The following is a 24,974-nucleotide window of genomic DNA, read 5'->3' as shown; positions in this document are numbered from 1 at the left end:
GAATGAGGGGTTGCGTATGAATAAAATGAAGGGCAACACCATATTGCTAAACAAGAAAATATTTCAATTACTTAATATTTGACTTTGGGCCTCATTATGAATCCTCTGGGTCCAGCTAACAGCGGTTACTCCCAATTAAATGAAGAAAAAAGGCTAATCACACCAGCGGGTTACACATTCATCCTGTTTTCTTATTCCCTTGTAAATAATGTGCTTTTTGCTGGGGACAAAAAATAATTTAGACATTTGCTTGGTTTATTTTCAGCCTGTCATGCATTAGCGTCATCAATTGATTTGACTGTCTCCGGTGTCAGTACACTGTCTAATGATGTGAACTGATATACAGTTAGCAAGGCATGTTTATTTATATAACACATTTCAATAACAAGGCAGTTCAAAGTGCCTTAACACATTAATATATGACATTAAGATATATTACAACAGTCTTAGCCAAGAGAATAAAAAGTAAAACAAGCGTAATAGAAAAAGACAGCAATAAAATACAGGAATGAATGTGACAGTGCAGTGTAGGATATACAAAATGGATTTAAAAAAGACCATAGACCAGTGAAAGCACTAGACTGGCATATTGCAGGCAGGGATGTGGATATCTAATTAATGTTGTGACTCTTTGTGTGTGTTTGATTGACAGCTGGTGGTGGTGGCCTTTGATGATGGTGAGCCAGCAAAGGAGAACACAACTCTGGTAGAGATCACAGTCCTGCAGCCCTCTGTCATTCCTGTGTTCACTCAGGAAGAGTACAGGTATGCGCACACACACACACACACACAACACACACACACACACACACACACACACACACACACACACACACACACACACACACACACACACTGACACACACTGACACACACTGACACACACTTCTTGCTAAAGTTATAATCCTTTAGACTTTCAGTTTGTGTTGATGTGGCAACACTTGCTGCTACTGGTGATAACATTAAGAACATCGTAGCACCACAAGTACAAGAGGGCTGTTTGAAATGTCACATTTATGGATCCTTGGAGGAAGGAAATGCAGTTTGTGCAGCTACTCTGTCAGAAATACAACGGAAGAATATGAGTAACTTGTGTATATAATAATGTGATGTCTTCTTTATGCATCGCTATAAATATATAAATGTGATTACTCTTCAAAATGCTCCATAAACTCTTCTGTCTTACAAATGTGTGTCCACTACGTGCATAGATGGTGAATCCCTTGATCATGTGTACGCTGCTTGAAACCAGAAAGGAGAGATCACTTATACTTAAACTACTTTTATTATCTAGATCTAGATCTTCAAATATAAAAACTGGGTTCATTACATTACATTACATTGCATTTAGCTGACGCTTTTATCCAAAGCGACTTACAATAAGTGCATTCGACCAAGAAGATACAAACTTGAAGAAAACAGAATCATATAAGTACATCAGGTTTCATAGAGCCAAACATTTCAAGTGCTACTCAACTGGCTTTAGGTAAGCCAATCCTTTATTTGTATATAAGTGCTTTGTTAGTAATTCTTTGTTAGTAATTCTATCGCTCGAAGTGGAGTCGAAAAAGATGAGTTTTCAGTCTGCACCAAAAGGTGTGTAAGCTTTCTGCTCTCCTGATTTCAATGGGGAGCTCATTCCACCATTTTGGAGCCAGGATAGCAAACCCACGTGTTTTTGCTGATGGGTCCCCCTCGCAGTGAGGGTGCAGCGAGCCGTTTGGCTGATGCAGAGCGGAGTGCACGTGCTGGGGTGTACAGTGTAACCATGTCCTGGATGTAGGAAGGGCCAGATCCATTCGCAGCATGGTAAGCAAGTACCAGTGTCTTGAAGTGGATTCTAGCAGTTACCGGAAGCCAGTGAAGTGAGAGGAGTGGTGTGGGAACATTTTGGAAGTTTGAAGACCAGACGAGCCGCTGCATTCTGGATGAGCTGCAGAGGTCGGATGGCACATGCAGGTAGACCAGCCAGGAGGGAGTTGCAGTAGTCTAGACGAGAGATGACGAGAGCCTGGACCAGAACCTGAGTCGCTTTCTGAGTCAGCTGGGGGCGTGTCCTCCTGATGTTGTAAAGCGTGTATCTGCAGCAACGGGTTGTAGCAGCGATGTTTGCAGTGAAGGACAGGTTGTTATCTAGGGTCACACCCAGATTCCTTGCAGTCTGAGTCGGGGAAACAACTGAGGTGCCGATGTTGATTGTTAGGTCAAGAGTGGGACAATCTTTTCCCGGAAGGAAAAGCAGTTCAGTCTTGTCAAGGTTGAGCTTGAGGTGATGATCAGACATCCACTGAGAGATGTCAGCTAGACAAGCAGAGATGCGTGCGACAACCTGGGTCTCTGAGCGGGGAAAGGACAGAATTAATTGGGTGTCGTCAGCGTAGCAGTGGTATGAAAAACCATGCGGGCTAATGACTGATCCGAGCGAGTTTGTGTACAGGGAGAAGAGGAGGGGACCAAGAACAGAGCCCTGAGGGACCCCTGTAGTTAATTGACAAGGGTCGGACTCCGACCCTCTCCAAGTTACCCTGTAGGTACGGTCTTTGAGGTATGAGGTGAGGAGGGAAAGTGCAGAGCCTGAAACTCCAAGTTCTTGGAGAGTGTGAAGGAGGATCTGATGATTCACCGTGTCGAATGCAGCAGACAGGTCCAGAAGGATGATGACAGAGGAGAGGGAGGCTGCTTTAGCAGTGTGCAGTTCCTCAGAGACAGCAAGGAGGGCAGTTTCTGTGGAGTGACCTGCCTTGAAACCAGACTGGTGCGGATCCAGAAGGTTGTTCTGATGGAGATAACAGGAGAGTTGTTTAAAGACAGAGCGTTCAAGTGTTTTAGACAGGATCGGGAGGAGAGAGACAGGCCCCATCATTATGACTTGTTGCCCGCACTGCTTTTTAGAGATGCTCATGTTTAACATCATTAATGTTTAATTGCCACATTTATATTTCATCATAATTTAAACATGCTTTAGCCCATGATTGATCTCATTTAGATATACAACATCAACTTGCCTTTGCTATTTATGCACCCTTATTACATGGCTTAGTTGAATACTCGATTATGTTTGGTCAATTCAGAACACGTGACACGTTGTTAATCCAGAACAGACAGACCACTGTCAAGGACTTATTGACCGTTGCTAAGGACGCTCACATCTGCACAAAGAAGTCCGGTCGATTGAACTGTATACAGTTTGGCTGAAAAGCAAACTGCATGCTTTTGCTTCGCGTCGGGATCTTGATCTGTCTGTCGGGTGTTCTTTTACCCATAATGACTGCCTCGCTGCACATTATCCCTTACATATAAACGGTTACATTTAGCCAACTGCACATTGAAAGACAAATGGTTACTCATTGTTGGTACAAAGGTTTTGGAAAAGCTTTCTTGGCAGTACAGAGAAATAAATGTCTGGCAACCTGAATGTGTGTAGAAGCTGTAAATTACCATTAAAACTTAGGGCTGATATCACACACTCGATCAGAGTTTATACTCGCTTTCTAACTGTGGGAATGCATCCATTTAGCTGTTGCAAGAGTGTAAGTGTGGCAATCCTATGGAGAGAGGGACATTTATCTCAATTTCACACACCCAGGCAAAAGAAAAAGGCACCTGGATTTTTAGTTGCTCCTCTGACGAAGACATAAGACTTAATTTAATCTGGTTAATTAATTAATGGTAATATTATAAGTGTAATTAAAACGCAGTTAAGAAGATTCAACATGCAGACAAGAGAATCTATTACAATTACAAGTGATTACAACTCAAATTATGTGTTTAGGATAAGAATACAATTAGGTTTGGCGAGTTGGTTTGAATAATACAAATCTGACAATATAGTTAAATACATATGTAGATCAGCATCAACTTTGAGGGTCAACAGCACACTTCTTTCAGCTGGAAAATAATTGAATGAATGAATGAACACTCAATATAAAACATTAAAAGGCACATTGGGCCGTCACTTTCTTTGTGCTCACCATTATTCTGGGTTGGTGGGCCAGCAGATGCATGTCATCTCCTGTCAGGTCCTTTGTGTGCTTCAGTGTGTTTACATTTTTGCAACAATGCCCCTGGCAGTGGAAGAGCACATATTAGCTGCATACAAAACCAGAATACATTAAAGCCCCCATGTTGAACATTTGTATAAATTATAAAGTATTTTATTTAGTTCAAAACAGAGCCAAAAAATGTTTTCCTTCAGTCTCTAGCTGCGTAAATGTCTACCTGCAAAAGCTGTAAACCAACAATAAATGTGAAGGATTGTTATATTGTTGTAAACACACACACACACACGCACACACACACTGCACACTTCTTTCATTCAGTCTGTGCCAATGAACCCATTTGTCACACACCTCAAAAACATTAATACATGATACTCTTACATCACGGCAGACACGCTCTCACTCTCAGGTGCTGCTGCCTTTATGAGGTCATGGGGTCAACTGGTTTTTTCTTCTCTGTGATTGGCTGGGTAGATAGAGGGTGTGTGAGGTCAGATGTGAAATTGGCCTATAATCTTCAGCTATTATCTCTGTTTCTCTATCGTGATCTGTCAGTCTTTGGATGTTATCTCATCTTGTATTAACTGTATTTAAAATATCTTATTTACTCTTTTTATCTGTTACTGCCATTCTGTATCTTCATATGTGATATTCACAATGCAGTAGCTTAACATTTCTGTCCTTTTATATCGTCACCTGGTTTTTATTAGCCCCTGTAAATGTCTATTTGTCTCCAACATTGATATGGAAGGTCTGAAATAGTCTCCCTTCGATTGCTCGCTTGATTTAACTAAAATTGCAGGAGCGGATGCTTTCACACGATGTTTCTTCATCATTTTTCAAAATGACTAATTGACTCAAGGTTTACACTCAAAACAAAGTGAGCTTTTTCTATGACATTTTGTTCATTTTTGTATTTTAATTTTAGCTTTTGGTGTTTTAGTACTTCCTGTTTCTCTTCCCTTCAAATGTCATTCAACTAGCTTTCACATTGCTGACATGTAATTTGTCCCAATTTCTTTCATAGATGAAATGTATGTGTATTTACATTTCAATTATTTTCACCTTTCTTCATTCAAAATCTGAGCACCATAAGCTCTCAGCTGATGTGCTTGTTTGGGAGTAATTACGACTTTATTCTCAATACAGACATTATGTATATTGTCCCACTATAACAGACAGCATTTCAAGATCCCAATGTCTGTCTTTCACACGGAGCATAGTACAGCTCCTGTCTATTTTTAGGAAAGGGTTAGAGGGAAGAGAGATATGTCAGCTAGCCATATAATACAGCATAATGAACATAGCTCCTAGCTATAAGTGTGTGTGTGTGTGTGTGTGTGTGTGTGTGTGTGTGTGTGTGTGTGTGTGTGTGTGTGTGTGTGTGTGTGTGTGTGTGTGTGGTGTGTGTGTGTGTGTGTGTGTGTGTGTGTGTGTGTGTGTGTGTGTGTGTGTGTGTGTGTGTGTGTGTGTGAGAGAGAGAGAAATAGTGGTTTTGTTCCTCTAATTCCATGTGCTGTTCCCAGTGTACCAGCTTTGAATGAATTATCCCAGCTTTATTGAATAAAAGCAAACCATTGTACCAGTGTGGTTTTAGGAGCTTACTGATGCCGCTTAATGATTTTGTTTGGATTCCACAGACCGGCTTGTAGCCATGGGTAAGGCTTAATGAGTATTAAATATCCCATAATGAAAAACACCGATGGAAACCATGGCTCTGTTAAAAAACACTTCGTGAACTGCTAATCACTACACTACAAATGTCAAAATGAGTTCTCTAAACATGCCTAAAGTTTCAAGCGTGTACAGTATGTTGCTTTATATATAAAGGGCATGTTTGGATACTCCATGTACTCATTTTAACTTTCTCCAAATCAATGTAAATATTGAAAAAGGCTTCAGCTACTATCTTACTATAGTATATACTAGAAGGTAACAATCTGGCATTACCACAGTGAAAAAAATGGACTAATAGATTTGAACATACATGCTGTTCAGGCTTAGGTAAGAGAGGATGGTGGACATTCAAACGCAAAACTTCATAACAACGTCAGCATTGAATAACATTTGCTAAGAGAACTGACCTGGCTGACCCCATAGAACAACACTTTCCTAACTCCTGATTGCTCGACCAAACAAATGATCTCCTTGTAAAACTCATGGTATTTTTTAAAGACAAATTATTTATATATCACATTTAAAATCAAGTTTTCCCAAAAATGCTTTCCATAAAATTGAACGTTTGGAGAAATTCAAAAAACAACAACAAATGAAAAAGCATTAATAGGAAGTTAGATAAGACCTAAGGCAGCCTCAGACTGAACTAAAAGCTAACAAAAAAGACTTGTCTTTAAATGTGAATTTAAGGGACAACATAACTTATTGTTGTATACTGCAGCTTTGGAGCAGCAACAATAAATAGCTTTGTCTCCATTGGTTCTCGACCAAACAAACCGTGGCTTTTTAAAATCAATGTTTCTAGCCAACATTGCAGGTAAGCCAGAACAGGAGTGATGCGTCGACTTTTCTTTGTTCCATTTGTAAAGGTCTAGCAGCTTTATGTTCAACCACTTGCAGTATAGAAGGGGGAAATGGGTCGATTCCATATACATGGAATTTAAACATATAACAGTAGACAATACAGTAATGACTTTCCAACTGTGCTCTAACCAATACCTTTACTGTAATTGTTACTACAGTTAAATTCTCAAATGAATTGGTATATCTTTTATTGTATATTCTGTATTATTCAAGCAAACTGCATTTAATGTCACAGCTGATATAGGAAGAGCATTGTTATGCTTGAAGCCCCTATATTTTACCCTCAGGGACATGTTTTAAAAAGTTGTACAATTTCCTACTGTTCATCGTGAGACGACAGCTAAATGCAAACACTTTGACCTTCTATAGTTATTGTCTTATTTAAAATCCAATAGGCTGCAGTACGGAGCAAAAACAAAACCGTCCATTGTACTGCGGTGCCAATACATTACGCAGACTTTTAACTTGCCTTGCCATTATTGTCGAAACCGTTTAGTAGATCGTTTTAAAATTCATTTTTTAATTACTTTTTTCATTATTTAAGGAGCTGTATTGCATACTGAACATAAATGTGCATTGCATTATTGGTTGTATTAACATTTTAGAGTTATGAAACAATGATTTTCTTCTTTGTGTGTGTGCGATGCATTCAAGTTGAATAGTGGAGTAACAAACACAAGACAAAGACTCAGACAGCACACACACACACACACACACACACACACACACACACACACACACTGCATTTAGATTAGGCTCTTGTACCTGCTGTTTGCCGCATTTTCACTCTGTGGGTTCCTCATCTTGTAAAACCGTTAACAAGCTGAGGAGGACGTTTGTAAAATCATAGTAACAACTGTGTGTAGAGCAAGATCAACCCCCCACCCCCTGCTTCTCTCACTGTAGGAGCATCCTCGCACCTGCAGAATTAGTATGCAGTCACATACACACAAATAGTTATCTGCACCCAGTGGCAATTATCAGCATGAGGTTAAGTGAACTGAAAGAAAAATATTGCCTCTCCAAAGATTATTGGATTTGAGTCAATGTGTGTCTGCTGTGTGTGTTTTCTGTGTGAATTTGCATGTGGTAATGCACTCGTTCCCCCCCTGCGCTGTCAAAATGCCTCGAAGCATGTTACTTTGTTAATGAATCTAATTAGAGAGTGGCGAGAGAGTTAAGAGGCAAAATACTTCGAAACATCAAAGCTTTGTTTTTAATCAAGAAATTGTTTGATCAAAGATGCCAATATGTTGCTTTGTATTGCGTCATTACAAAGATGGAGATAAAACAAGTCTTGTAGGTCTATTAAGGAGCTTCTGTAATACAGAAAGCGCTCCGATAAAGATTCCCAGGAATCCAGGCAGGAGGTCACAGTCTTTTTAAACTGTCAATGTTCCCTTTGAACGACAACAAGCCCATTTGTCTGCCATGAAGGATACTGAAGAGACAAGAACATGCAGTCAGCTTGGATAAGAAAGAATGTCATTTCAATTGCAATCTTACACTTTAACCCGACAGAATAGTTGCTTCTACCTCTACAAGGCAACACCTGAAGTATTTTACATAATGCACCAGAGTTGTTAAAGTCAGCAATTTGTTGCTTTGCCATACACAGTAAACCTATTATTTTATAGCTACATTTTCTGATTGGTGCTAAGCATATGAAGTCACAGACCATAATCTGTATTTTCTGAGACACCATTCAATGAATTATCAAACTTTGTATAATATGTTTTACGTTAAAGTAATTATATTAGTATTTGAATTTCTTTAAAGCCCCTGTCACACTGTCCCGAAATTGACACACGATAAAGGAAATGTTCAAATTCGGCTGTGATCGTAGCAACATCGGGCCATTCGTGAGGGCATCTAAGCCATCGTATGACCGCCGGTGGAGTTTCTCAGGCTCCGGCAGCAACTTAGTGAGCGGCAACTTCGTAAGGCACTCGTGAGGGCATTTTGTGAAATCGTGTCATCTTCGTGTTATCATCGGTGCATTCACCCTCACTCTGATCGGGGCGATTGCCCGATGGCACCGATGATAACAAGATGCCCTCACGAAGGGCACAATTGACACACGAATTCAACACGAAAATGAATCTTCGCAAGGTCCTTCGGCAATTTTTTGGCATGCCAAAGATTTTGCCACCGCTCACGAAGTTGCTGCCGGAGCCTGAGAAACTCCACCAGCGATCATACGATGGCTTAAGATGCCCTCACGAATGGCCCGATGTTGCTACGATCACAGCCGAATTTGAACATTTCTTTTATCGTGTGTCCATCGGGTTGTTTTATTGCACAACAAAATCATGTAAATATATTATGTAAATAACCCAATTTGTGTTCTGTGAAACTGAAAAGGATATAATATATTATTTTGAAGGACAGTTGACAGGAAACTTGTTGTTGTTATGGAAACAACATTACGGAGAAAACGTAATATTTTCTACATATAAAGACGGAGAAAGTAAAGAACAAAGTCTGAAAATATCAGTACAGTATCATAGTACTGTAACATAATTGTTTGTGTTACTTTCGTTGCAGTTGTATGTCCTAAATGTAATGTAAATGTTGCCTTCGTGTGTGGTTCGGGGCCATCTTCGTGCGAAATTCACAATTCCATATTCGTGTGTCCATCGGGTGTCAACTTCGGGACAGTGTGACAGGGGCTTTAAGCCCCTGTCACACTGTCCCGAAATGTATATGCTAAAATCTTTGGCATGCCAAAAAATTGCCGAAGGACCTTGCGAAGGTTCATTTTCGTGTTGAATTCGTGTGTAAATGTTGCCCTTCGTAAGGCCATCGTGAGGGCATCTTGTTATCATCGGTGCCATCGGGCATTCGCCCCGATCAGAGTGAGGGTGAATGCACCGATGATAACACGAAGATGACACGACTTGACAAGATGCCCTCACGAGTGCCTTACGAAGTTGCCGCTCACGAAGTTGCTGCCGGAGCCTGAGAAACTCCACCGGCGGTCATACGATGGCTTAGATGCCCTCACGAATGGCCCGATGTTGCTACGATCACGCCGAATTTGAACATTTCCTTTATCGTGTGTCCATCGGGTGTCAATTTCGGGACAGTGTGACGGGGGCTTTACTGAGAATCGCTGCATGTTTTTTCATTTTCTGTAAGATTTTTTAGGGACTTTCCGGCATCTGTTGTTCTCGTGAGCCTGTAAAGGTGTGAACATGGGCAATACAAGAAAAAATTACTCTCGTTTAAGTAAGGAAATTAATTTAAAAGGATATCACTCACAAATACATCATGTATTTTTCTCTTTTTTGGTCTATGCTGTAACCAAAATAGCCAATATTTTTGATAAATATAATGTAATTCTCCAGACCGGTTTTTTCCTTTAATCTATTTTAGTCCCCTTTCATCTCTGCCCCTTTTTAACTTCCTACCTGTCTTGGTGTCTGCTTATAAAGTCAACAGCCTGTTTTATCCGCTGTAAACTATCTTCTATCAAATTAACCGTCTTCTCTGCCAACATGAATAAAGTCCCCGAGGCCTTTAAACACTTTAACTTTGCGATTAACGCATCCTCCCTCAGCGTCAAAACAAGCACGTCCGATGTGTGGCTCTATAAATCCGGTATATGTCTAACCAATTTAGTTGAAGGTTACCTTGTTTTGTTGATGCTCACAAACAGGCAAGTGCACAGAGAGCGCTCCTGGCAATGTTACGACTGTGACAACAAATGGCAAACAACCATAGCGGTGTTATTTTTAAGATTGCTTGCAGCTGGGAGACAGCCAGAGAGAGAGTGAGGGGTAATGTGGGAGAATGAAAAAGAGAAGACGGATACAAGAAGATGTTGGGAGAGGATAGTGGAGAGAAGCAATTTGAAGATGTGTAGTGTGAGTTACAGATAAAGTAAAAAGAGAGGAGGGGAAGAACGGAAAGCTGAGGATGGAGGGGACACGGAAGAAACTACAGTAAAAGTTTGAGAGGGGAAAAACAAGAGAAAACAGTTGATAGACAGGCATGCGCACACACACACACACACACACACACACACACACACATCAACATACAGGCAGAAAAGTCTTTATAGTGGCAGGTGAGCTGGCAGGCTGACATATTGAAATAAAACACTGCAGGGTGCAGGAAGCAGGTGAAGACTGGAATAGAGAAGCAATGAGACTCAGATGGACAAGAAGATACACAGACAGGCATAGCAACTTATTTCACTCACTTGATGTACAAACTTTGCCGGTAGTCAAACCAGTAGACTGACATTTGTTAGTAAATGAATGGACACTTTTGTATTCTCTAGGTTGACTGCTTTTGGGTTGAGCCTAACCCAATCAAACACAAATGCCACAACCTACTAACACACCACATTCTTTCTGCCAATTCTGCACACAATTTCTCAATTGGTTTATGAGACCCCAGATGAACCGCTCGGCATAATCCCAGCACTTATTTCAAAAGCAAATATTTAACTTTTAAACCTTGTTTCGCCTTTTACCCCTGCTATTTCCTAATTCCCAAATAGTGTTAAGGACACTAGGAGCAAATGCCAGGAGTAGATTTTTCATTAAAATAAAATTATGACGGGTGAGTTACCTGCATGCGAAATTAATCAGAGCACCTAAAGTCAAATTAACCTTAAATTATAATAGCACAACCAACCTCGGGTACTAGAAAGAAATTAGGCTTTTAAAGGGTATTTTTGAAATGGAATCTGGTGTGGTAATCACTTTACATAAAACGCACTGGGGCTGAATTACAAAACTTCCAGCAAACGTAATGGAGACCAATAAAGGCAAAATATGTTTAACACATCTTCTCTGGTCTACCTCAGGTAAAAACAATACATTATTCAGCATGGTATTACTCATCCATCACCAAGTGTGTAACGGTATCTTCATTTCACGTGTTTCTTCCTCTCACACTCGTGTCCTTTCCTCGTTTAACCTTTGTGCTTTCGGCTAATTGGATGAGACTTTGCTTTAGCTGATCCAACAGAAATACCCATGTCCTTCCAAACAACACAGGAACTGGTAGAAGCTGACACACATGAATACAAAGGTTATTTCACACAATTATTGCATACAAAACGTAATGAACACAATTGAAAAAAATGGCAGGTAATTGACACGGATGATAGCAGACAGATGGCAACAGCCTGCTTAAGGCAGCTGAACAGCAAATACACTAATTGAAATATAAATACCACCAATAGCAGAGGTAGGATGTAATTATATTGTACGCAGCAGATGGACATCTCTCTCTGTTAAATCACTCACCCGAAGAATTGTCTTGTTTGCTTATATAAATAATAAACCTACACTATTGATGTTTTGGAGCCTGAAAAGAAAAAGAGGGCCTGAATGCTTGCAACTTTCCATGGAGGTTTGTGTGACCCCTAAACCCACCTATCTAACTACTCTTTATAATAACAATAGCGATGATTTCCTTGTCTTTAATTCCCAGATTGCCAAACCGACATAACAAAAGAAAAGTTAAATTGGGCTCACTTACTCACGACACAGTAAAACTCCTATAACTCATCCATAGGCATTTAGTAATTGATTGCATAACAATGAATATAAATGACACTGAGGAAGGATGAAAACAGCTTGTGAACAAACAGCTGGCTGCTTTCCAGTCATTTTGTCTGCATGGTCAGTTCTTACTTGTTTGATGTTAACTGTTTGTCTTCTCAAAGCGTAGAATAAAGGCTGGAGACAGTTGCGTCTACTGTGAACGCTACTTTACACACAGTACAGCATGACTCAATGCCACACCAGTCCCTTTTTCTCTTTTAATGAGTATCTACGTTTTTTCAGCATGGTTGTACACAGTGAAGTCATTTTTTAAGTATTTCTCATTAGTAGACGTGCTTGCAACTGTCAATCGTCTGATAAGAATACATAAAGTAACATGATGGGAGATTGATGAGGTGGTTTCAAGAGACAGAGGATTTAATCATGATGACACAAGAAAAATCACGACCATCTCCTCATGTCTCTTCACTCTATTACTGTCACACACACACATGTGACTTTAAAACAACTCAACATACAGCATGACACACGGCAGCACACGCATAGGGATAACTTTAAGACATTTGAGTGCCGTCTGTTTCTTCCATCATAGGCTTTTATTTGAGACGTCCATATCAACAAAAACAACAGTTACAATATATGCCTTTTTATTCAAAATCCACAAACACAACAGTAGTCTTACTGTACACCACATAACCTTAGCCCTAGAAGTGGAAGTTCTAATCATTTGAATTATTTTTGGTTGAAACCATAAGACTTGTTATGTAGCTAAGTTATCTTACAGTTACTAATTCTCCTTTATATTCAGTTGGATAAAGGTGTTGACCTCAATGTGCGGAGTCCATTATGTTATCCAATATGATAAATTCAACAAATATGTAAAAGCCAGGGTTTTTGTTATTCATTGGACTTGAGTTTTTCAATAACACTTTTTAAAACAAATGGACTGTGGTGTGTGGTTGAGACTGCGAGGGGAAGATGGTATCAGCCTGTGTACATACAGATACGCTGGACCAATGATTTGTACAGAACTGACGTTAAATGGAAGTTCTTGTCGCAGCATATTTCCACACATATAAAGACTCTCAAATACTCTATACATCGCCTTGGCTTCGAGTCCCTTCTTTTCTCAAAAAGCCCTTGTACATATTGCTGCTTCTCTTATCCTTCGCTGCTCTGTTGCGCGTATGCTTTATGTATTAGTACTTCAACCATGCTCCAATAAAGGTCAGCCTGTTTGAGAGATGCCAACCCGTTTGACTCTAAGTTGACAATTACGACAAGACTGTAAAGCAAAAGGTGAGAAGAGGGCCGTGAAAGAGAAAAAAGACTCTCAGAAAAGATCATCGGTTTCTCTGTATCTCTCAGAGTGTCAAATATACAGAGGTCGTGTGTCAGAGCCATTATGGCAGATGTGGGTTGGAGAAAGATGGAGAGTGCCAGAGGGATTTTTCAGACAGTACTAAGCAGAAATAATAAACAGATAGGAAAAGACAGTAGTTACATGCCTTGGCATCTGTAATAAATCACCAATATTGTCTAACTACCAACATTTTACTACACCATTCTACGCTAATGTTAGATGAAAAGCGACAGTTTGAACAACCTCATACTGAGTCAAAGGGTTGTGAAATTGCAACACCTGCCTTATCGAAAAATGTTTGGATCTCAACCAGCATGTCTCAACAAGCTCTTGAAATTGTAAGCACATGTGATCTGAAAATGTTAGCCTTTCAGCAGTGAAAAATAACCACAGCAGGAGAAGAAATCACTTACACAGCTCCTGCCAGCCTCTAAAGTTTATTATTGCAGGCAGTTAAGATCCCACGCTTTACATTCCCCTAATGAAAATTCCTGCAGTCAATGAATAACCCCCTGGAAAGGGAAGGGACGGGGGGAGATACAGTGAGAGATCTGACAACAGGAGGAGAGGACAGCGTTTTCATTTGGGATTAATGTAGCGGCTGGTCATCAAGAAATATCACCAGCATATGCCCAGCTAAGATAATAATAAAACCAATTACTGCTAATATTAGCTAATAATATCTGTCCTACTTGGGTTTGCCTTTCTGTCTTTCAGGCATGGCCTCCCACACAGCGTACAGTAGGTCACAAAGTCGATGAAACGTGACTGTCGTGTAGAACAAAAAAGCGCCTCCTGTGAGAACACATTGCTAGAGGCCAACCGATATAAAGCACCGAGGATATTGTAGATGGCCGTGAAAAATAGATACAAACAGATAAAGAAAGAGAAAGGACTTAAACAGAATTCCAGTAGAGAAAGAAGAAAGAATGATAATAAGGAAGATGATGTATCCTACATATCTGAAAGAGACTGGCTAAAAAGCGGGAAAGCATAATAAGTGAGACGAAGAAATGACAGTGGATATAAGAAAGAATCATAGCAAACATCTATCATTATCCATTCACACTCCTGCAGCCCTGTTAGGGTAGATTTACCACGGCATATATTCAGTCTGTTCAGCTGTGTTTGCCTGTGTAGTGTCTATATATGAAAATCACTACCAAGATTTGTTCTGGGGTGGTAGTGGCTCAGCACGGATAATGGTCGTCCACCAATGGGAAGTCGAGGTTTAATCTCCAGCCCCTGCAGTCGACATGTTGAAGTGTCCTCAGGCAAGATACTGAACCCTAAATTGCTCCCGATGGCCTGGCAAATGGTGTTTCAATGTGTGCACATGCTTTTGAATGTGTTTGGATGTGTGTGGATGTTTCCCTGAGCAGGTGGCAACTTGTATGGCGTCCTCTGCTTCAGTCTGAATAGTTGAATTCTGACTTGTGTATGCAAAACTACTTTGAGGAGTCGCAAAGACTGGGAAAGTGCTATATAAATGATGTTTATTTAACATTTTCCATTCACACCGTCTCAAAAATGCCATCGCCAAAAAGTAGAACTGTCATTCTTTATGGTCAAGAGTGGGATTTAGGGTTCTTATTGTATTACAGTTAGAATAAGCTGGCAATAAAAGTCACTACAATGGCACCCGCAAGTATATAAAGAAGCACATTTGTGTGCACGTGTGTCAGTTTCTGTTATCAGTGTGAGCCCAGCTTGCTGTAGTAAGGACAGAATGATTAGAGAGGACAGGAGGCGGATAAGGGCCCGATAATGAGCTGTGTGTGCATGTGTGTGTTTATCTGGACTGCCATTCACTTCTCATGTGCGGTGTGTATCTGTATGCCAGTGAATGCGTTTTGACGTAGATGTGGGATGCTATCATTGTATTGTATGTGTGCAAGAAGTCTGGTGTATCAGCTAGTGTGTGTGTGTGTGTGCACGTGTGTGGGCATCCTCTCAATTGTGCTTCTTCACCCCTGTCAAACAGCCATTGTGGAGAGAGGGATGGAGGAATGGATAACAATTGTAGCCGAGGTCTGTTGGGATGTTGGCTGGAAGCAGCAGCCGGGGGGGAAGAGAGTTTGGGGGAACGAGGTCAAATATGGCGGTAAGAGGACACTTGGATGCAGAATGAAAAATGCAGGCGGACATGAATGTAGGTGTATCAGGGGAAATAGGCATTTTAGTGTGGAAGAAGTGGGTGGATTTAAGAGAAAGAGGAACATTACATAAGAGACAGAAAGGGCCAAATACTTCAGCAAAAGCAGAGGTATAAAAAAAATGTGTATAAGTTATTACTATAAAACAAGCCCAAATGTATTGAAGGCCTATATTTGTGCTGCTGCTGCCGTGGCTAGACTACATAACTGCAGACTTGTGGTTTAATCATTTTCTGTTCCGAGTGCACAATATGAATGACCGTGGAAACACACTCATTTGCATTTTTGGTGAGTTCAGAAAAAGCTTGTTCCTTGAATCCTATGATAGCTCCATTCTGTATAATTTGATCGGTACATGGATGTGACTTAAATCGTTTCTGTTTTGAATCATTAATGTCAGGTTTGGCTCTTTGCTGATAACAACATAAAGTCCGGTAAGGGACTGGTTTTAACCCGTTTTGCTCTTTTCTTCTATCCCCTCAACCACAATATATTCTAAGGCAAATTACTGTCGTGCACTTTAGTCTGTATTTTCATATTGTGATCAGTTGAGAAAATATGTATTAAAAGTACAAATTGAAGAAACATTTCACGATGACAGAAACTAATGATTATTAAATGTTAAATACATGTTTTTAAAGGTTGGACAACAAATAAGGAGCATTTCTTTTTTTAGTATTATTTGTATTTGCTCTGGTTTCTCTGGCTGCTGGTCTCTTTTGAACAAAGCGGATGTCCTTAAACCTGTTCCAGCATGGCCAGTTATTTATGTTTGACACAATACAAATAAATAAAAACAATCACGCAAATAACTACAATTATGGCAGAAATTGACCACCAAAAAACCTTCTACTGTATATGTATAAAAACATTGCTTCACAAAGAAGACATTGTGCCATGCCACAGTAGGAAAGGCAGAGGTGTAAATGATTGAATTGATGGTGGCTTGAGGGTCCTGGTGTGCATGCTGCTCCACTGTCACTGCTGACTGGGACACTAGTTCATGTTATTTGTAACATCTGTGCTTTTACTGCAACGCAACTCAAAGTGTTGTAAATGGCCTTCTGCTGTTATTTAAACTTCCTGAAGTTGCATTGCCAAAAAAAAATGTTTTCCCCCATTTAATCTCGATGTATTCAATAAACTTCAGGTTTATTACTGTACTTGCTGTTGTGGGCGTTTAGGAACAGGTGGTTGGAGGTGCAATGAGCTAGAATTGAAGTTAACACACACACACACACACCCGCCTCCCAACAGTCCCATTTATCACGTTGTGATTACTTGATAGCCAAGCCAGTTGGTAGCCCATGTTATAATGTTTAGCCAGCTGTGACAGTTGGCCTAATGACTGTTTGGGGTTTATTCAATTGAGCGAAATCTGCTGGAAATGTGAGACTTGTCAGATTCTGAGAAATTCTATCAGGGTTGCAAGCAGGGAAATCAACCCACCACATGCAACGAGACGCAGGTGGACAAAAACAAGACCTCTGGAAGTTGTTGATGTAGTAATTTAACTGCCTGGCTCAGGCCAGTAACAAGGCCTGTCAGACCCTCTGTTTTTTTTACAAATATACAGGATAACACAATGTTTTAACATCACATATCACAATCACAATGTGCACCAGTAATACATTCAGTGTTTTGGTTGCGCAGTAGGAGGCACACCCACACTTTCTTCAATGAATGATTGAAAAGACAGCCACAGCCAATGTTTTTTTTGAGAGGGAGAAAGTGGGAGCAGAGCAAGTAAGATGTTACCCAAAAAGTAAACAATTATAATATGTGGCAGTCAATGATATTTTGTCCGGACACCTACATGAATAAATGTATAGGAATCACTGCTCTATGTCCACGTCTTTTATCTTAATACCAGATATTCTCTCTCTCTCTGTTTAACGCCATTGGATGAATGCTTTTCAGTAGATTTCTCAAAACAAACATGTATAGCAAATACCCAACCAAGTCAAGTCTGTGTGTGAAACACTGCCCTCAGAAGACCAACGCTGCGAGCTGTGTGTGTTTTACAACTTCAGTGATGTATGTTGTTATGGGTGGAAACACTTTGTTGACAACACACTAGTTCATCAACAGACAACTGTTACTATTTATCTGATCAACTTATCTCTATATATCTTTTTAACAAGCACACATCAGAAATTCTCAGTTTCTCAAATGGGAGGATTTTCGGTTTTTCTCTTTTCCAAGAAAAAGATATAATGGAGATATAATGGAAAGCGATCAACCGGATCGCTTTCCATTATATCTCCATTTCAATATGCTATTTGAAGGCGTCCTGTTGGGTTCATGAAAAATGATGGTGGGCTGTTCTTTACCTTCTCTTCTGACATTTAACAACCAGCAGATTGACAGTTGCAGCCCTAATTATTAAAAATGATTCCAACATTTGCCCAAGATAACCGTACAGTATATTCATACAATTATTTGGTACTTTTAAACAGGACTCATTTCATGCCAGTTTGTCGCAGTGCGTTTTCAGTGTTAGAGACTGATTTGACCACCTGCATGTCCTGATGTAAGACTGACATTCATCATACTGTAATGATTGCTCAACAGCAGTGCATTGATGATCAGTGTTGTCAGATATTACTTTCATATTATAAAATGATGTGTTCAAATGATTTATCTCCACCACAAGAACAACTTCCTGCCTGATTGCTATGCCCAAAGTGGCTCTTTGAGTGTCAACTCTGTTTACAGAGTTTATGCTTTATCTTTCAGGAAAAGCTGAGGTACATAAGCTGTCTGGAAATTAAAAAAAGGGGGAATGTATTTGACGGATATAACTCAGTTTGACATAACTTGCCAAATTGCAGCCGACCCTTGAGAGCAAGTGGCCCCCACATTCATATACATATTTAATATTCTTATCCATTGATATTGATCGACTGATCCTTTCCCAGGTTTCTACCAGTGAGCGAGGAGACTGCCGTAGGAACCCCGGTGGGAGCCATCATGGCCGCTGCTGTCAATCAAACTATCGTCTACTCCATCACCGATGGCAACCAGGGAGGTGAGCAGACTTTGAGAAGGGCCTGTTGTGGGCTGCAGTTGGCTGAATTCACTGCAGATAAAGTTGCTGGTTCACGTACCATAGCAAGTTATTTATGGCTGCGAGTCATGACTGTGTTTGTATACGTTTATGAATAACCATTTTCTTTGTAAACCTTTTCTGGTGTTTAATAACAATAACTTAACAGCTTTACGTGCATTATTGCCACCATCACTACTGGAGAAGGCCAACTTTGACTTTGTCGACACAACCTGATCAAATTCATACAAGAATTAAATTGCATATTCATTTTATCAGATTTTGAAACCCTTTAATTGTCAAGTCTGGCCATGGTTTAGTCATTTGGCCGTGTACTTAAGCTTCCTATTTAAAGTTGCAATACACCACTTTTCAACTTCCTAGTGTTTCCAATTGGTGTTATTGTTGGCGCCACTGTTTCAAAGTCAACCGGATCGCTTTCCATTTATCCTCAGAGCTTGCAACTAGCGACAAATTCAGCCTTTTTCACATCATTAGGGAAAAGCAAGAAATATGTTGTATTCTGATTCATTCCCAAGGCTCCTCCGAGTCCACAGATGTTCTGCTAACAGTACAGGGTCTGTGCAGGCAGTATGTCTCCCACTGAGACCGAAACAACTACTCAGCTTTATGCAAATCATGAGCAATGATCATCTGGAGACGTTTAGCCACTTTTGAGCTAATGCTAGATTCTTTCATTGAAAAAAAAAGCAACTCTGCACAGGAGATAGCCTCTGCATGCTTAATGTTCCCGGGGTGTGGAGAGCGAGGCTTTTAGGGAGACTGGTTTTAAGGCAGAGGGTACTCATTTGTCTATGCTCATTACATTGTGCAATCAACGTTTACTTATACTGATAAGTAAAAGCTGAAATCTATTTCCAATTAAAAAAATTGTTGAAAGTGCTAACACCTTCATTTGTTACTCTGTATGACACTTTAAACTTTCCTTTAAACTAACTTACTATCAAACTGTTTTATTATATATTTGTGCTCTGTTTCTCCCACTCCTGCTGTCTTTCTTTATCTCTTGTTTCTCCAGGTATGTTCGCATTAAATGAAACAACAGGAATGATTTCAACAGCCAAGCACCTGGACTACGAGGCCAACTCCAGCTACATCCTGAAGGTGGAAGCAGACTCAATGAGAGTGGTGTCCTCCAACCTCAGGGTCCCCTCTAAGAGTGAGTGCGTGGTTGTGTTTGTGATCTCTCCTCCTCTAAGGTTACACAACTAACTTTTGACATCGGGTTGCATCACCTCAGTCATCACAAGTTGTCTTCTCTCTAATTACCCCCCCCCCCCACACACACACACACACACACACACACACACACACACACACACACACACACACACACACACACACACACACACACACACACACACACACACACACACACAGAGAAAAGCAGTGCATTACCCTCTATGTGATATTGTTAAGATAAACTTGCCACAGGCTTTAGCTTTCTCTTTTTCACATGCACTTACCTCTGTCTTTCACTCACACTTTCTTTCTCTCTAAAGCTGTCTCTCATGTTCTCTACGTTTGACCTCTTCTCCTTTTCGATACAGTTATTCGTCTTCGAAGACATGTTTCATTTGGCCTTGGCTGCTGTTGTTACCTTCAATAATCCCTTTCCTCTTTCTCAGTTCTCTATTGAACCTGAAGGCTGAACCAGATTGTCTGTACGATTGCTTGCTGTTTAAAATGCTTTCTCATTGGCTATCAAATGCTGATATGCAAGTATGCAACTGTCCACAATGCACTGATGAAAAGTGACCAAATAAAGTTGGTGTGCAGTTTGGATTTGTTTTGATCTGAACAGTAGTTAGTGCTACCAAGACTCATTTCCAAATATGAGAACAGAATGATCAGGTCAGTGTGAAGTTGTACAGAACATGCCGTATTCCTAAAACAGCACTAAGCCTTTTATATTTCTCTCACTTGGTACTTTTACTTTTCAATCCCTCCAATAATTCCATTTTATTTGAAAATGTTTTTCACGGTTTAAATTTAAATTAAAGTGAGAAAGCTCTAATTAGTGCCTCATTCTTTCTTGTTTCTTTCTTATTTTAACTTTCTGTATCTGCTGGTTTCTCTCTTTTTTTGTATTTCTTACTTACGTAAGATTTACCCTCATTCTTCCTAATTGATGCTCAGCTCCCCAGGTTTCTTATGTTTACTGTAATTAAAGTATTTACCACATGCCATTCACCACACTGTTGGAATTTAATTTTTAGGAAGTATTAAAACTGCAGATCAATGTAGTCATTAACAAAAGCAATTGTTTTTGGTGCACATGTTAATCAAGCAGCAAATCAATAATGTTCTAACGGTGTTAATCCGGGTTCCTTACTCGAATCCTAAATAGACGTTTTGTTGTTTTGTCTTAATGGCTTTTGCTTACGCTGGTTTGTTTGCATAGTTCCATTTATCCAACATTGCTTTTGAAATGAGTTCTGTCTTTGATGGAGTAACAGTTTGCATTTCACAATCCTGGGATTTGTATTTCCCTTTTGGCACATGATTTCCACCCTTTTACACAGTTTGGTTGATTTATTGTGTTGTCGTTTCACAATTCCCTGTTTTTGGACAGATAAGACTGAATGTGAGTCGGTCTAAGTTGCTGGATATGAATGACACAGGCTCCTTGCCAAAAGGTTCTGTACCGAATGTGCAGTTGAATTACAGTAATGTTGAAATCTATTTTTGGTCATTTAAAATGGATGTACCGCAGTTTGTGTGAGTGTATACATAACAATACCTCTAACAGTGTAATACTTGCCACATACTTTTTTTAGACCATTTTTAAATACGTTTTACTTGGAAAGACCACGATGTTGTCAACGGTCATGACCAGTGAAGTTGCCTGATGTGTTTATCTCAAAAATGGGATCATGGTTCAGAGTAGGGTCACCTCCACTGCAGCATCCTGTTCTTTATGTTCTCCACAGCACATTTTCAGTATTTCTCTTCTATCAGCTGTTAAAATGAAGCAAACAATCCTTCAGTCGTCTTTAAAACATTATCTTTGACTGCTACTACTGCTTGGAGATGATTGATATTTTAAACCAGGTTTTCAGTGTGTTTGCTTTAACTATCCATGACCTGTCTGTCTTTTCTTAAAACATTGCTGATCATTTCATGGAAATGTGTTTTGACTTTGGCTGCAGATATTCCACTAGGAGAGACTGCTCAATCATTGTCAGACCCATTTTACACTTGCCAACCTCTAATACCTATAGAAAAGGACAGCAGTGCCAATTTAGATAAGCAGTGTCTATTTTATCACCTACAAGCAAAGATAGCAACAGCTGCTGCAATATTTATAGGTGTGACACCAGCAGGCAATGCAAAAGCTAGCTGCTTGTAATGTCCTAGCTGCGACGAGGCACAGGTTTAGCTACAGGTGATTCTGTGTCCATCTAAATTCATTTCTGACTTCATCGATGTTTTTCCCAAATACTGAACAACACGCTTAACAGAAGATCCCTTCCTGCACTCTTTCCAGTGCTAGATGCAAACGTGTATCATAATGTTTAATGATTGTGTTTTTTTGTCTCCTAGCCAACACAGCTAGAGTGGTAATCGACATCCAGGATGAGAACGACCACCCGCCGTTTTTCTCCAGACCTCTTTACATCGGAGGGGTTGCTGAAGATGCAAAAACGTTCACCTCCGTGTTGAAAGTACAGGTACAGAAATCACACACACACACACATCGAATCAAACCGCAGGGGGAGGTTAAAGTGTAGGAACATGTGGAAATATAATATTAATAATGAAGCAAAGCCTACTTGCTATGGTTTCAGTCGTCGCCACTGCTGTTCAAATAGTATTTCATAAGATCCAACTTGAGCATCCACCTTAAGGATGAGTCCACCCACTCCCTGCTGTGGCTGAGATTATGTTTTCTTTATAGGGAGCAATAAAGTAAGGGCTAACAATACATATGCACACATTCTACAGTACATTAATACAATCATCTGTTCCAAACTTACTTTATTACAATTCTTTAGGCTTCAGTTTGTAATATTGTTGCATGGATAGCTTTGAACACGCACTTGTGTTACCAGTTCCTACCTAAAATAATACCCCTTATTTTAATGTGAGACTCAAAATATTACGACGTGGACAGAAAAGTAGCCTTGACAGCTTCCACCTTTATTTAGCTCAGTGTTAATGGGCTCACAGTGCCAGTGAGGATTTGCGTGCTTGTACTGTACTTGTGTTGTTTACTTTAAATGAAGATAATATTCAGTCCGGTGAGAAATAAGATAAACTGCTACGATTATTCTCTGTTTCTCTCCCTCGACATCCACCTCTATCTCTGTGAGTTGACACATCTCTTTGTGTCTCTGTCTATTTCACCTAACTCTGGAGGATTTCATATCATTGTAAACAAGTTGAGCGACTCTCGTATCATTAAAATGCCTTTTAGGGCCCAAAATGGGTCATCCAGCCTCTATCTGAGAAGAAGCAATATGTTTTAATGAGCCTGGATGCCACAAGAGACTCCTGCGGGTTCTCCGGCAGAAAAGTAGGCTCTATTGTATTTTATTACAGTTTTTAAGATCATTCTTAGATATTCCTGCTTCATTAGATCACACGGTGTGGGAGTTACAGGGAAGATGAGAGACAGTAAAGAAGGTGCTTTTATCACTCGTATCAAATTATTTTTCGCAATACCTGAGGGCGGTGTGGTTTTGAATATGGATCGTCAGTGTCAAAGCTGGAGCTGGTTTACAGTAACATGCTCTAAAGTCATCTGACCTCTTTAAATACTTGAACAGACTGACAGGGAACACTAATAGCCTGCTAGTCGGCTCGATCACCACAGGGAGAGGCGGTAGATCTGGAGATTTGAAGGAAAAGCGAAGATAGATGGTTCGATAACTGCCATCCTGCTGCGAGACAAACGGACTTGACAGGAGAAGTTAGGGAAGACATGCATGATTCATGGGTGGATGGATAGGTGGATCGAGTCGAGGAGGGGGGGGGGGTCGGACTCCAGAGATGGACAGGGATGCTCGCGGCACATTTGCTAACATTCAGATGAAAGCGTGAGTGAGACAAGAGGCGGAGGGAAAGTTTGAGAAATGTGCGTTTTCACTCAAGTATGGCTAATTCCATCACATCTGTCTGAAGCATGCACGTTGTCTTAATGAGGATTGTGTGAGTGAGTGGCTACAGTTGTAACCTGTGTGTATTGCTTCAACGTGTTCGAGTGCATATGCTTCAGTCTTTTGTCCCTCAGAGGCTGCAAGAACACACATATTGATCAGATTGCAGATTGATCCCACATTGGCAAACCTACTGAGGACCTCCCAAGAGTCTTTTGTTCCTCAAAACCAATATTTCACATTTTCTTCCCAAGACGTGTGTCACTTCTCCCACCACGACTAATGCAAATGCAAGATGTGCCCTTTAATCTTTCTCCAACCTTTCCCTTACTCTTTTAAAAACTCATTTCAAACTTTCCTTTCAGTGTGTGTCCATACCACAAAAAGCCCTGGGATTAAACTCAATTCAAGCAGCTGCATTTCTGTAATAGTGTTGCTCGAGGCACTCGTGAGAAGATATAATACAACCCAGGAACTCAAGTTTAAATAATGCATCAGTTTGAGATGACAAAACGCCACAGCAGCAGAAATGATCCTGTAGCTTTCTGAGAAATTACCCAAGCATGAATCATTTTATACTCCATCATGGTCATCCCAAAGTGAAATAGTAGGAATATGAAAATCATGCCACAAAATAACTGGAATGGGTTGATGATTTTTGCAGCAACATGTGAGCAATTGTTTGCCTTTCTCCCATTTGTTGCCACAGCTGTGCCTTGGACATTAATGGAAGCATTTACTTACTTCCGTGTCTTACCAAATGATTCAGTCATCTTGTAAAAAAGCTTTCACATGAGAGGTGACTCGTGTTTTAGCCTCTACAAAGTGGATTTATTTTCAAAAAGGGCTAAACATTAGATGAGGAAGGCTTTAAAAGCACTGAAATGTTTACAGCACTTGCTTTCTTCTTGTAAGTGCGTTGTCAATATATATATTTTTTGAGGACACTGTCACTCAGCGCACATCATGGGGAGGAAAGACACAATTAGAGTGCTGCTTGTTAAAGGGAGCAAAACATGTTAAAACACATTTTTTCCCTTAATCCTGCTTAGAGTTTGAATGCATGTGGATTTGGGACACTCTCGCTAGGTGCTATAGAAAATAATCAGGTCTGTACTCCACACCTGTGCTATTTCAGTTCAAACAGGTGGTTGATATTATTGATGTATTGCTGAAAAGTTAGTGCCTCTCACCACTGCAAGTTACACGACGAAAAATA

General features: G+C 40.1%; 1 protein-coding gene across 1 annotated transcript in view; it reads left to right on the top strand.

Moving 5' to 3' along the window:
• pcdh15b (protocadherin-related 15b) overlaps window positions 1-24,974 on the top strand; it is a gene marked incomplete in the record, with an annotated part of 209,215 nt that overhangs the window by 146,125 nt on the left and 38,116 nt on the right. Inside the window, 4 exon segments of the mRNA XM_034214440.1 lie at window positions 653-765; window positions 18,505-18,614; window positions 19,672-19,812; window positions 22,200-22,327. Coding sequence (XP_034070331.1) covers window positions 653-765; window positions 18,505-18,614; window positions 19,672-19,812; window positions 22,200-22,327 — 492 coding nt within the window.

Source organism: Gymnodraco acuticeps, unplaced genomic scaffold (assembly GCF_902827175.1).
Source record: "Gymnodraco acuticeps unplaced genomic scaffold, fGymAcu1.1, whole genome shotgun sequence".
Classification (NCBI taxonomy): Eukaryota; Metazoa; Chordata; class Actinopteri; order Perciformes; family Bathydraconidae; genus Gymnodraco; species Gymnodraco acuticeps.
This window is presented reverse-complemented; position numbering and strand designations above follow the sequence as displayed.